A 13956-nucleotide genomic window follows, 5' to 3' on the forward strand; every position below is an offset into this window, starting at 1 on the left:
AGCTACATTATAATAGCAAATGTACTTCTCCAGTGATGGCCACAGAGTGATTCTGCTTGCAGCTGTGCTCCACTGCTCTAAGCAATACAAACACCCACTGGGGAGAGGAATAGTTCACCTGTCGGTTGCTGATTGTGAGCTTCTCAAGGAAATGGCGCAGAACTGTAGAGGGGTCTTCAATTAAGCAGTTCCACAGGACCTGCTGAGCAACAGCACTTACTGTAAAAGAGAAAGAAAACAAAGTCAGAGCTGTCTCACTTGGAAAAGCCTTGAACTGGCAAATTGAGATGCAAAAGTTCATAACCTTCTACCACAACTGTCATGTTTTGTATTGAAACACACAGGAACCTCGTTGATGCACTAGGATTCCTGGTCACAAGTGCAGTCATCTCAAGCAATAATGAACTTTCTCTAACTACTGATGATATGACAGGGAATACTTCACCACTGTAGTTAGATGAATATTAAAGAAATAACTGTTTGGATTCACAACTCCAGATGGACAAAACTGGCAATTAAAAAACATAAATTCATGTACTTTTTTGTTGATGCATAGAAGTTCAATTTCATGGTGATTCACTGAGTGATTTTATCTGGTATTGGCAAACAGTATTAGAGAATCAACAGGGAATTGTGTTGATGATCAACTCCCCACAGTGTAATTAATGGCAATCCTGTGAAGATTCACAACAATAGAGAATTATTCATTATTTTGTTTTCACTACTCAGTTCCTGATCACAAAATGACACATACATTATTTAGGTGGCTGACTACATCCACCCAAAACTGAATAAAAAATGTAACAGAAAGTTAAATGTGCAACTAGCTGACATGATGAGTGATGAGAAGTGAAGGAAGGGCAACAGTCCACCATCTATAAACATTTTAGAGAAACAAATACAGAAAAATGCAGTATTACTTTACAAATATATCACAAACCATAACTAAAATGTTCAAGCTCTGTATAGGTGGCTTTCTGTTTGTCATAGGATCAAAGAAATGTTGGTGGGAATAGACCTCGGGAGGTCTCTAGTCCAAGCTCCACTTGGAGCAGGACTGTCACTTACACCAGATTGTCAGTCATGGCTTTCCCTAGCCAAGGCTTGATAATCATTGTGGATGAAGAATCAACGGAAATTGCACTATGCTCCTAGTTATGAAGTTCCTTCTAACTTGAACTTCGCAAGTTGTAACCTCTAAGTTAGAGTTCCTTTAGTTCTTTGTTTCCTTTTCATCACACAAAACAAGCCCAGCTTCTGCAATCACTCCTTACAAAACACCTGGTTTAGGTGTCTTACCATCCTAGTATCCCCCCAATAGACCCTCTTCAGCTTCTCAATAGCTTTCTTGAACTGGGGGCATTTTAGGGCCCCAAAAGAACAAAAAAAACCCTGAAAACCAAACACAAATAATGGAGAAGAAAAGGAAAACCCCTACAAAGTCACATTTCTGTTGTGAATCTGCGTTCAAATAGCCTGTGAGGTTTTGAAAGATTATTCATTTACTTTTTAACAAACACATATACTCATAACAACATATAGCACAGAATACTTCTAGGAAAGAAGAACTATGAGCAAATACAAAGTTGTGTTACACCTCTTTTCCATTTAAGTTATGGCACTTAACAAATGTAAGCCATTGTTCAAAGTGCTGACAGGTTCTGCCACCCTTGAGCAAGAATCCCTTGAAGTTTAACTTAGATCAGTACCGGCTACTCCGTCCTCCCGGACTTCTCCATCTTCCATCAAATGGACAATGGGGAGCACTGCTGCACAGATGCATGCTGGAAACACAGCTTGAGGTGGTTGTGGCACATGATGGTTTGGAGTATGCTCTGTAGTGTGTTCTTCATCTGGAACATTAAGAAGAGTGGAAGATGAGTATTAGTGAATAAGCTGTGGTATTCTCCAGGCAGATTAGATAAATGTTTATATTAGGTGCTGTACAAACAGAACAAAGTGATAGGCTGTCTGATCACTGGTCAAGTATGGCAGATTTACTGCTGTTTCCAAGAAGAAACTTGAGACTCCAGCCAACTTCTTGATCAAGAATTTTCATTGTAAATATATTTTTTTCCTATTATAATTTCTTTTCTTGTAGGGAACCCTTTTCCTTTTTGATGAAATCCCATTTCATTACCATTTTTCAGCTGGAGTGCTTTCTGTGGCACTAGTCTCTAACTGAAACATGAGAGGTAAGGGAGGACATTGTGACAGCAGAGGTGAACAAAACAATGCAGGGCAGTAATTTATTATAAAGTGGCTCAAGGCTGAGAATACATTCCACAAAAGGAAATGCCACCAGCTTTATGGGTCAAGGGAAAAGGCTTACAGTGAATGAAATCCTAGAAAAAGATGCTCAAAAGTGGAAGTCAACCCACCTTCTGCACTGACTGCTGACCTCACTGACCAGACAGAGCCACGGCGGAAAGAATAGTTCCTGTGAGATGTGCTGGAGGTGCAGGAAGGGCTCACAGAGAGTCGGCGGGAGGCCAAGTTGGCAACTTCTTCTACTGACAAAGAGAATGGGAAATGTCAATCCAGATCCAACTGACAGACTTTAGGGAACTTTCTGAAGGACAACACTTACAACTCAAATGCAACACTGGAAATTCAAGTCACGTAACACTCAAAAGGCATAATTTAAAATCTGTGAAGATTTGTCAGATAGGTAATTTTCTCACGCTTTGGGAACCAGCAGAGCATTGTTCCGTAAGTGTTTGGTGCTTCAGTGAGTCACGTTGTAACTGAGTCTGCTCTACACTTCTTTTCATCTGCATCCTGTTTAACCACCGTGGTTTCTGGTGCTTAGTTTTTCCTAAGAATTGGGACTTCAGCACACAGATTTCCCAAATATGTCTAGATCCAAATATCACTGTACTCACCTAATGGCACATGCTTTGGAATGCCTTTAACAAAATCTTTGTGCTCTGTTAGCCTGAACCAATGAAAATCCTCACTCAAAGCTTTTCATGACTCATGTCATGTAACTTTGGCTGTCTGAAAGTTTAGTACTGAGGTTGAGCTGGTCATCTAGGCTCCCCCACTAGTCACCCTTATAAAGGCAGAAAATTCCAGGGGCAATCTTTCTATCCTAAGCTATGTGTCTTAAGACAAGTACTGCCAAAGGGTGATTTCTCCCACCCTTTAATTATCAAGGGGTTAAATTTAGGAAAGACAGATTTCATTCCTAGTGTTGAATACGCTCATTGTGTTAAACCCTGCAAGATGCTGGGAGCTTGGAGATGTTAAATGCTGGCAAGTTCCACTGAAGCTGCTGGCAGAGGGGTAAGGGGCACACAGGGAGCATTCAATACGTCCAAGGTTTTACGTTTTTCTTGCATTAATTTTTAATTACACTTTTTCTCAATGACTTGGACTCTTCAACAAATGCATGTAGTTGTGACTTTCCTAACACTAATAATGTTCCTGGACATCACACCCTGAACAGTGCCCTGTGTTGGTGGCAGGTGCTCTCTGGTTCCTGGAATGCTGTTCCTGGCCCTGGAGCACACCTTCTTCTTCCTGCTCTGAGCTCGGTGTGCAGGTTGGCTCGTAGCAGGCCTCCTGCGTGATGGGGATGGCAGTGATGAGACTGGCTTCCCGGCCCAGACGTTTCTTTTCTTCCTCCTGCTGCAGATTCTTCAGGATGTGCTCTGCTCTCTGATGGGAACGTGACACAGCTCTGGCTGAAAATGACTTCTGTCAGGAAGAAAAGAGAAGAAACAGCCTGAAGCTGTTAGCTCAAATGCACACATCCTGCATTTTCTGCCAGAGATCTCAGTGACATTCAGCAACTCAGTTTCTAAATACAAATCAGCCTAGTGCTAGCTGAACAGAGATTCACCAGTAGACTTCTCTTGGAGCTATGTCTACAATAAGCCTTGGTGCAGACTTCACCTAAGAGACCCAGTGCAGAGAAAACAGTTCAAGTGAACTAATCTTCTCTTGGAGAGAGAACAGCTGTGTGCTCCTAAGACCTGCGTCTCTCACAGGGATATGATATGCAGTATAGTACCTTATTGAACAAACAGAAAAGCCTTATGCTCACGTAGAAAATTCTGTATGCCCTACACGGACTGTGTACTAGATTTTTCCCAGCTGAGGAAGACAAGAAAACTCAGAGTTTAGTCCACATCTTTTGGCTTAACTTCCGCCATGCTGCTACAGAGAAAAAAAGAGTGTTTACTCTCACAATGTCTGCTTACCGACTGATCTTCATTTATAGGATCTTGCACACTCCCGCTGCACTGAGGGACCCAGGGGGGATCAAACATTGGCACAGATGGCATCCCCAGGACAGGAGAAGGCAGAGTGAAGTTTATACTTGGAGGAGGGATCTAAACAAAACCACGAAAGACATTTTGTTACAGCAGACTATTATTAATGTCAGTACTGCTAATTAAACATGAGCCCAAATACCCAAGACATTAATTACCTCTGCAAATTTTTGCCAATCCCACATCTCACTACAATGTAACACCATGTATGACACACATTTCTTCCTTTCTCTGATGTTTTTCCTGACCTGTGTCCCCATTATACTCTCCCCACTTTATACTGGAATTTTCCATATCACCTCCCCCACTAGTGTGACTTACACAACCATTTTTTTCTCTAAACAGATTTTCAGGCAATTTCATGGCAGTGTGTCATTACACATCTATCCCACAAGGCAAGCTGTTAACCACAACATTGTCTTTCATCTGTCCTGGCTACCTTAAAGATCTGTTGTGCTCCCTCTTCCATCCTTGGCCAGACTTGATACCTAAACCTCCAGAGTGTGTGAAATTTGAGAATGGCATTCAGTCTTTGCACTGTCTCTGGGTGATGAAATTCAGACATCAGCATGTCAGAAACTGCCTCTGGCACTTTCACAGCACACAGCAGGAACATGGCAGCTGCAGGGAGAGAACATCTGATCACCCATTTTTCTTAATAATGTGTTTGTTTGGCAGAGAAAAACTGCAGTTGTACAACCCCCCACCAAAAGAAAGCTAATCTTGGCTCCAGAAACGAGATCAGACCCATTGGTACCAGTCTGGTAGTCTGGTCTACCAGATTCAGTGAAAATTGTATTGCTTCATGAAACCAAGCGTGTGTGATTCCACCTTTTGGAGCCACACAGCGTTACACGTGAAGCTTGTAGAAGCTTCTGAAAAACCTGCTTTTAAAATAAAATACAGCTTTGTTCTTCTCACTAAAAATCTCAGTCACTGACTGGTTTAAAATAAGAAGCATCTCTTGAAGTAACAGGACTAACTGATTTCACTCCAAGTGATTTCTCTCATGATTAATAAAGGCTGATTTAATAGAAGCTCTGCCTTCCCCTCAGATCAGGAGGCAGTGCCCCAGTAGAGGTCTTACCTGTCCATTTTCATGGATGAAACAAAAAAGAAAGGTTCTTAGTTAAATGGGCCCCATGCAATGATCACAATATGCCTCCAAGAGAAAACTGAGTTGCTATGAATTGTGAGACAAAGGACCAGATCACAGTGGAAAACAGCACGCCAGAAGCTGAGCTGGCCCATAGTTGTTTCAATGGAGCATATCTGAATATAAACAGATACAGTCAAAGTCCAGCCTGATGAAGGCCAATTCATTTAGATGGTGTCTGAGGGACACTGAGCAGGAAACAAAAGCAGAGGGAACAGTGTTCCTGTGGGAGTGCAGTGGGTGTCAGCAAGTCCATGGCTTCTTTGATCAGTAGCTCACCACAGGTCACTGGAGACAATTTCTCTAGGTTTGGTTGCTGTTCCTCCACAGTAGAAAGAGGACATTTGCCATCGTGTTTGCTTCAACTTATTCAGAAGGTGCCGGGCATGAGAGCTGTGCTGATGGGAGGCAGCCTGAACATGGCAGAAACACAAGGCTGCTCTTGGACTGCCTAGGTCCTGCCTTGCACTGTGAAGACTCCCGTTTCTGCTCCAGATCTGTAGGGACCCTCCTGTTTCACCAGTTCAGAGAACTTTCTACTCTTGGTCTTTTCAGTGTAATTATGTCAAGTAGGACTGGTGAGCTCATACTGCAGTAACCAAAAAAAGAAATACAGCCTTGGAAGAGGTCAGTAGATGGTGCTGTTGTACACCAACACATCTTTTTATCCAGCTTGTGGATAGAAACATTATGGGTTTTCAGGTTTTGACCATGATCAATGTAATTTATGCTTGGGCTGAAATAACTCGCTACTAAAAAGCTACTACAGACCCTCAAATGGGTTTTAATCCTTTCTTCAGGAAGGGGAGAAGGAGGAAGATGAATCTGAGAGGCTGCTTTGGAGGAGCAGCCAGCAAGCAATCCTCAGGAAGAGCAGCAAAGCTTTGTTCCCTTCCCTGTGAGCCATGGTAAGTTTTTGATAAGAGAGGAACAATATCCAAAATTAATCCCCAGAAAGGGACTTGAAGGGGAGAAAGCAGTACACTTTCAGGCAGCTTGTTTCTCTTGTTTTGCTCCTTTCTCTTCCTGTCTGCACATTTGGCCTGGGAAGGGGGAAGGGGAGGGCACACAGAAGAACTGTGGGCTGAAGAAGTGCCCTGTGCGCTGGTGAAGCAGATGGAAAGTGAGAAAAGCATGAAGAACATGAGTGGAGTCAAACAATGGACTTCAGGGCAGAATTCATTGCCAGCTGTGGAAAATGAAGGACTGGTAAACTAGACTGAAGTGTGATGAGATGTTTGAGGAGCACTTCAAAACTCTTGCATTATTATCAGCTTTTGATAAAAATGCCTATAATTTAATCTTCACTGTAGGAATACCTGTGATGGCTCCCTTAGAAGTGTGCAAATCTGGGGAAGATGGCAATCTTTCAGCCATTTCCTTGGGTGCTGGGGGAGGAGAAAGGTCGAATTTGAAAGTTATGGGAGACTGGCTTACAAAGTGAGTTGATTGCTTTAACTTATGCCTTATTTGAGCAATTTGTGTATTGTGTGTGAGGGATGTTCACAGTTTCTAGGGTTGGGTCTCATGATTTCTGAACATCTGGCGTTAGCACACACTGGCTGTGAACGTTTGGACAGGACAATAAAACTAGAAAGGAACTCCTGAGTCACATCATCTAATTCTTTTCACAAACACAAGTGCATTTTCTCTCTTTTCTGGTCATTAGAAATCTTTTGTTTTCCAGATGAAAAAGGTCATAAAAAGTTCATACTCATCTTTATGCTACCATGGCTTAAATAATTCTTCCTTCATGCCTGGTCTGCTGTATTTATGAAGAGCAACGGTATCACCTCCCAGTCTTCATCTGAATCCATTCCACAAATATCTTCATCATATACACTCTTCATTCTTCCTTCTGTTCTAATAGTCTTTCACTGTACCTGTCCCATGGAAACGTCTCTTTCTTCAGTGGCCAGAATTGTGCGTAGAAGTTCTGTGTTCTAGCTATGTAATGTTCTTTATGACAATATTAATACTTTGAATCTCTAATTAAATACCTCTTCTCACACATCCTGTTTATTGTTTCCATGGCTGAATTCTGCTCATTAAACCAATCACCATCGGGCCAAGTGATATACTCTGAACCTATATCAGTTCCATGGGAGAAGATCCAAGCTCATAACAGAAAAAAATCTTATTAGTTTGCAAGAACATAATCTTACATTTCGTAGTAATAAATTTCATCCCATGTTTGGAATTTCTTTTTCAAGGTAACTCTCTCACAGGTATATGATGTTCTAATCTTCTATCTTAAAGATGACTCTCAACAATGTGTCATCAGCAAATGTCATCTGCACAATTTAATACCAAGTGGAAATGGAATATTTGGATAAATACCATACCATAAGACTCATTATTGAGGAACATTGCTGTCTCCATGTAACATGAGACTTTTCCTTTCAGGGTAACAGAGGAGCTATGACACTTCCACTCATCGCCTTTCTCAGTTTTTGTATATCAGCCCTCAACTGGTACTAACAATTTCCATGAAGCAACATACAAAATACTTTAGTAAACTCTGGACAGATTACATCACTGTGTTTCCTCTGACTAGAAACTCAGCTAAACACAAATACTAATTTTGATGCTCTCTAATCACCCACGACCAGGGTCTGAGAGATTGCCTTCCTCATACTTCCGACCACCTCTTCTGTACAGAGCACAAAAACACATGAAGGCCTATGAAAACCAAACAGCCCCAAAGAAACCCTTGGTGCCATTCGAACTCCTCCACCACAAAGCTGTCTTCCAAGGCCCTGTGATCTACTGTGAGTTATGCAGCCAAGGTAGCTAAACTAAGTGATTTTATTCTCTTACCTGCTGCTCCAGCCATGTGCTCATCCACACTGAGCAGGAGCTCCCATGCTGCTGGCTGGATGTCCCCATACATCTCTTCTGTGAGGATAGGAGCTGCCTTGATTAGCAGTGACAAAGGTGCAGGGGAGAGGCTCATTACCTGCAAAAAACCAAGTCATGCCTTACAGCTGAGTTGTGCAAACTACCCACAGTGAACACACTTAGTAATTATACCCTAGTTCTGGTCTGCAGATAGCTTCTAGTTTCAGACATTTCACATAATGTTCCACTTAAGAATGTAGCTTTCAGCCTACAAAGAAAGAGCAGTGTTTGCAAGCTAGTTCCTTGAGTCTTGCTAGTCATTCATGTCACTAAAAGACTGATAAAGAGGATAAAAGGAAAGCTGGAACTCTCCCAAGGCAGTGCACAAACACTGATACAGATCCATGAAAATCTCACAGACTGCCAAGATCAGGCCTGTGAAGAGCCTCTTGCTTCTTCAGGAACACCGAACAAGAAAGAACAAAGAAAACTGCTGCTGAAAACTGACAGGTTGTATTTAAATACATTTGTGGATAGAAATTTTTTTAAATTTTTTTTCTTTTTTTTTTTAATCCCCAGTTTTGATGTGTGTGTTGCTATGGGAAGTCAGAGATGCAGACTGTGATTTAATGGAGCTACATGTTTAAGGGATTCTTTGATGGGGTCACCTTAAGAGGCTTAAATTTAGTATTACTCAGCTGGGGAAAACATCCGAGGCTGAACTGATTGATATTCAAGAACAGTTCTTCACATGGGCTTGGAGATCCATATACATTTTCCTTCCTGTTGCAGTCTAACCTGACATCTATGCGTCAGCCTCCCCAACTAGCGTACAGCCTAGTCAGTACCTGGTGCCTGATGTATTTTAGCATTCCAGAGTCCTTCTTCCCTTCCAAGTTGATATCAATCACTCTCTTTTTTAGAGAAGGAGTTCTCAAGCATGACTTGTCTGAGCACTGGAAGGAAAAAAAAGAAAGTGGAGTTCACGGTTCAGTTTCCCAAAATGTGGAAAGGGAGGAGATCATGTACAAGCTCACAGGCTATAAAGTGTCTAGTACCAGAGTTTTAACACAAAGCCTTCTCCTGTGCTGACAACAGGCCTAGTATCAGTGAGATGATATATCTCACCCAATTTTCTTCTCTTTTTAACAATGCTTTTCTGAATAAAAGCTTAAGGCAGAAGCCAATAAACCAAATGAGGAATGTGAACATGCTCTGTGTAATCTTCACAGGTGGCACACCCATATACTTCAGGAGAACAGTACCTTAAGCAGGTTAGAAGTAAAAAGCTTACAGCTTCCCTCTAAAAACTTAACAGCAGAGCTGTTTAGTGTGTACAATGATTCCTCTCAGCTACATTTTTCTTCTTTTCTTCCTCAAAAAGCATAAGTGACAACATATTTCAGGACTTAAGCTCATGCCTGCCTGAGAGTTGTCACTAGCAGATTGCCAATGACTGTGATAAGTCCTTTTTATGTTCATTACTCACAATACCAGGGACTTTTCCCAGAGTGCTGGGTTGCCACAGACTCTTCTCCTCAAGTTAGTAACCTGCTGATTAACACAGGAGTCCTCGTTTATCAGAGAGCTCACAAGCCCCATGGAGCACATAGCCAGGTCTGCTTATTGCAGCTACCTTAGCCTTTCATTCTGCAAGCTGTGACAGTAAGAGAGGTTCCTCTGGAACCCAGATAAATGTGGAAATGGTGCCCATGCAGTTAAGAGAATGACAACACTTGGAGAATACCAGAGCATGAGGAAGCGGGATGAAAAGTCTACTGTTACATAAAATTCAAAAGTTATCAATTGCTCTCCCGCAGTGAGGTCTGTACAAACATAGTGCATGTGTTTGTAGGAAACCTTATTATCCACCAACCTCATTTTTCCTTACTCTTGCTTAAAGGCTTTGATGGTTTGATGGATGACGAAATGTCTATTACTTTGCCAAGCAATTCAAAGTTGGAGATGAAACAACACACAGTAATGCACTGTGTTCTTTTGCTACCTTTCATGAACACTGCCAGCTGCTCATCTCAAGCCTGCCTTCTGTAGAAGAAATGACTCCCTCTCTTCCTAAATAACTGATACACTACTTTTCTGTGCCAGACGAAATATATGGGGGTTACAGTTCCCAGGAAAGCAAAATCATGAGCTGTTGTTTCATCTGCTCTGTGCTTTGTTCCATACAAATACCCTTCAATTTTCTAACTTGACAGGAAACAATCAATCTGCTGTTTGATGAAGAAACGTTCTGAACTTGTCTCCTTCATTTTCCACTTCCAGGGACTGTAGCCTCTTTACCCAAACTGAATCTTCATGACAGTTTCACGAACACTTTTGTTTTCAGTGTTAATGAAAAGTAGTTGAATGACTCCACCATTACAAGCATTCAGAATAGCTGTAGTCTGTCTGTTGTGGCCAGGAATATGAAAGTATTAGCCAACTGTTGGCATGACTCAGTTGGTATCTGGGTGGGCACTTTACTGACAGCAGAGATATATTTCCACTGAAGTTAAAGGCACCATTTATGTGGCTGAAAGAGCACAATCTTCTTTGAATATCCCACTGAACTGGTCATTAAAATGTCACTAAAGAGACTGTAACATTAAAGACTAATGTATACAATTCTCGGAACAGCTCTGAGAGCTGAGATTTTATAAGAATTTCAAGAGTGATTCTTACTAACCAATAAGAAGAAACATGAAAAAAGAGATTGGACTCCAGGGGCTGATAAGTAGAGGACATTAAAATTAAAGTCAGGTTATAAGCTTTTAAACGACCTTATCAGCAACTAAGATTCTTCCCATCAATACAGATTACATTCCTTCCATAATGCTAAATGACTTAATAGGGGTTTTTACAGCAAAGTTGTATTTAGGAAGAGCTGTGCTCATTTTTTCATTAAAGAACTGTTTGAGTACATTATTCAGTCTTTGAAGCTAATTATGACCTGCCTAGACAACCCACATGACATTCAGATTTTTCCATCTACTCACTTCCTTTTGTTTTTTTCCTCTTGTCACATTGTTCAATGTGCTGTTTTCTCGCAGAGAGTCCACTGTGTCTCCATACAGGAGTTTGATGGCCCGGACAAGGCGAGCACAGGACCGGCTGTGATGGAGGTAGCAGTGTGGGTGACAGTAGTCAATGTGGGTACATATGAAACTTTGCTGGTTGCATAATAGGATCATAACCTTGAAAATAAAAAAGAAAATAGTGACCTATAGAAAAGGGAGTTACACAGAGAACTGCATAGGGCAGCCAGTGATGGGGACAGTCAAGCTACCTTTTCCACAGCCTAGCTGGGGAGGCATGAAGCTCAACACAGCTTTTTGAAAAGGTATGCGTGTCTGTGCAGAGCTCCATACTTGCAAGTGCTTTACAGACTAGCTAGGCATGGCTAGAGAAACATTAGTGTTAACAAAGCAGAGACAGAGCTGCTGTAGATGTGTACGTTTGCCTGATGGCAAGATTAAAGCTGAGGAAAACAGTATTCTCCCAGTTTGCAGAAAAGTTGCTGCACCGCCACTCTGAGATGGGGACTTAGAATGGAAATTGTCAACTACTCAATCATCATTAAAGATGCAAACCCACCAGGTTCAGGGGTTAGTTTCCTTCAAGGAGTGCGAAAGAAAATGTCTCAGTACGCTCACAAGTAGGAACAAGCTGTGCCAGTTGTTCTGCATGTGCTTCCCTCACTGTGCTTGGGTAGACCCATCCAGCCTGGCTTTATGTTAGCTGGCTCAATTACTATTTCTAGTGGTGTTGCCATATGGCAGCAAGGAGCTCTAAAACCCATCTAAGAAAGAGTAAATATTTGGGCATTTAGCTATTCTGAGCTCTGCTTTGCTGCAGCAACACTGCTCTTAGTTCCTAACTAATTAAATAAAGACAGCCTTGGGTAAGTCTACACTTCAGTGTCTACTCTCCAGTGTAACTCAAAGCATTTCTTCCCAGAGAAACAAAAGCTCAGTCCAGCAGCCCTTTGCACGCTGGTCTTCATGTTACACACAAACACAGTAGCACTTTGAAGAAAACACACAGGCACTTTGAAGAAAACACACAGGCATCCCCAAGCCATTCATGCTGCAGGTTATAACTGACCTTTATGAATCTTCTCTTCATCCTACATCCTAGTGCAGAAATACCCAGAACTACCAGAAAGAAGCTATCACACCTTTTCCATCCATTTATGGTCTGTGCAGCTGCAGTCTGCTGGTGTTCTCAAGCAAGGCAGCCACGTGACTCTCAACCATCAAACATTTAGACTTCTAAAAAGTCAGGAGCTTAATTTAAAATAAATTTGTGCTGTGTATGTGTGATTATTGTCTTTGCCTGCCTGTTCTGGCCTTGTATTATTTTGGGGTCAACCAGGAATAACTCAAGCCACTAGTGTTGTATCAATGTGCAAATGGTATAAATCTGACCAGCATTGTATAGCCTCTAGCCAGCCTCTGGTCCACTGTTATAACTTACAGTTATGATACACTGACACAGAGTGAGGACATCACGCTCTGGGCTGCCGTAAAGGACAGGTAAAGGAAATGCTGGTGCATGCATAAAAGCAACTGGAACGAGTGATCCTTTTGAGTGGTTTGCTCATGACCATTAAGTAAAGCAGGTTTTCGTTTTGCCTGTAGTTTTAGTGATCATCCACCCACACCTTCTTTCCAACAAAGAGAAAGTTCTCATGCGATCTTGATACTTGCGTGGCATTAACTGGAACAGGTGATTTTTCAAATCTTCCTTTCTTCTACGCAGACTAATCACATGTAAAGTGAGACAAACATTGCAAATTCCCTTCAGTTTATGCCTCGTATTTATTAGTCCATGCATCCTCCCACACGGAGCAAAGGCACTGTGATTTTTCCTAAGGTGATAGCTAGGGAGATGCCTTTTTCCTCTAGCAATTCATTGCCTAGTACACACTGTCATGTCTACCATACTCAGTTTAGTATACTGGAATTTCCAAATGAGGTGTAAGCATTACCAAGAGCATTAGAGTACTGACAGAGAAGCAGGGCTGTTCAGGGACTAAGGTACTAACTTGGAAGACATGGCATTCCACTTCACTGCTCTGCCGCTGTCTTCCAAAAAAGACAATTATCAAGAACTGCTTCTGTGTCACAGTATTGGATTAAGCCTGTTCTTGCCCACACCCTATAGGAGTGGCACAGCTGAGAGCAGATTGTGAAATACTTGGGGGAAAGAGGGAGATATCAACTCATTATTGGCAGTTGTCTCTCCCAGAGACAACTCAGAACTCAAAAGGCATCTGTCCTCATACACATGTGCCGGATACAATCAGTCTGTGCACAGGGAGTCAATCCAACTTCTCTGCAAAGCATGTGCACAAGGACACGCTGAATGTACTGCACCGTCACAGTGTGTCATGAGGCAACAGTGATACAGGGGTACAGTCCTTGGATACCAGTGGACTGAACTATGTAGACTTGCCCAACTGACTTTTGGCATGTCTAAATCATAGGTACAGAGATCCCAAAAATGGATGTCTTAGGCCCTGCATGACCAAACCACATTTGCACTCCCCATCTTTGGATAGAGTCAAAACTACACAAGGCCCTGTTGGGTGAGACATTGAGATAGAATGCATCTAATGGAATCAAAGAAAATGTTCCAAAAGTAAGGTTGTGGGTTTTTTCCCACAAGGTGCACAAT

General features: G+C 41.9%; 1 protein-coding gene across 4 annotated transcripts in view; it reads right to left on the minus strand.

The window, feature by feature from the left end:
* UNC80 (unc-80 homolog, NALCN channel complex subunit) overlaps positions 1-13956 on the minus strand; it is a 134880-nt gene that overhangs the window by 50996 nt on the left and 69928 nt on the right. For all 4 annotated transcript variants that reach the window (XR_012633934.1, XM_074910405.1, XM_074910403.1 and 1 more), the window contains 9 exons: positions 11274-11471; positions 9126-9233; positions 8257-8395; positions 4720-4901; positions 4209-4340; positions 3516-3702; positions 2382-2513; positions 1710-1853; positions 119-219 (listed from right to left, as the gene is read on the minus strand). Coding sequence is in view for 3 of the 4 variants with exons in the window: in XM_074910405.1 (XP_074766506.1) it covers positions 119-219; positions 1710-1853; positions 2382-2513; positions 3516-3702; positions 4209-4340; positions 4720-4901; positions 8257-8395; positions 9126-9233; positions 11274-11471 (1323 nt within the window). In the remaining variant the exon portion in view is untranslated. The remainder of the gene's footprint in view (positions 1-118; positions 220-1709; positions 1854-2381; positions 2514-3515; positions 3703-4208; positions 4341-4719; positions 4902-8256; positions 8396-9125; positions 9234-11273; positions 11472-13956) is intronic.

This window comes from Athene noctua, chromosome 7 (assembly GCF_965140245.1).
Source record: "Athene noctua chromosome 7, bAthNoc1.hap1.1, whole genome shotgun sequence".
Lineage (NCBI taxonomy): Eukaryota > Metazoa > Chordata > Aves > Strigiformes > Strigidae > Athene > Athene noctua.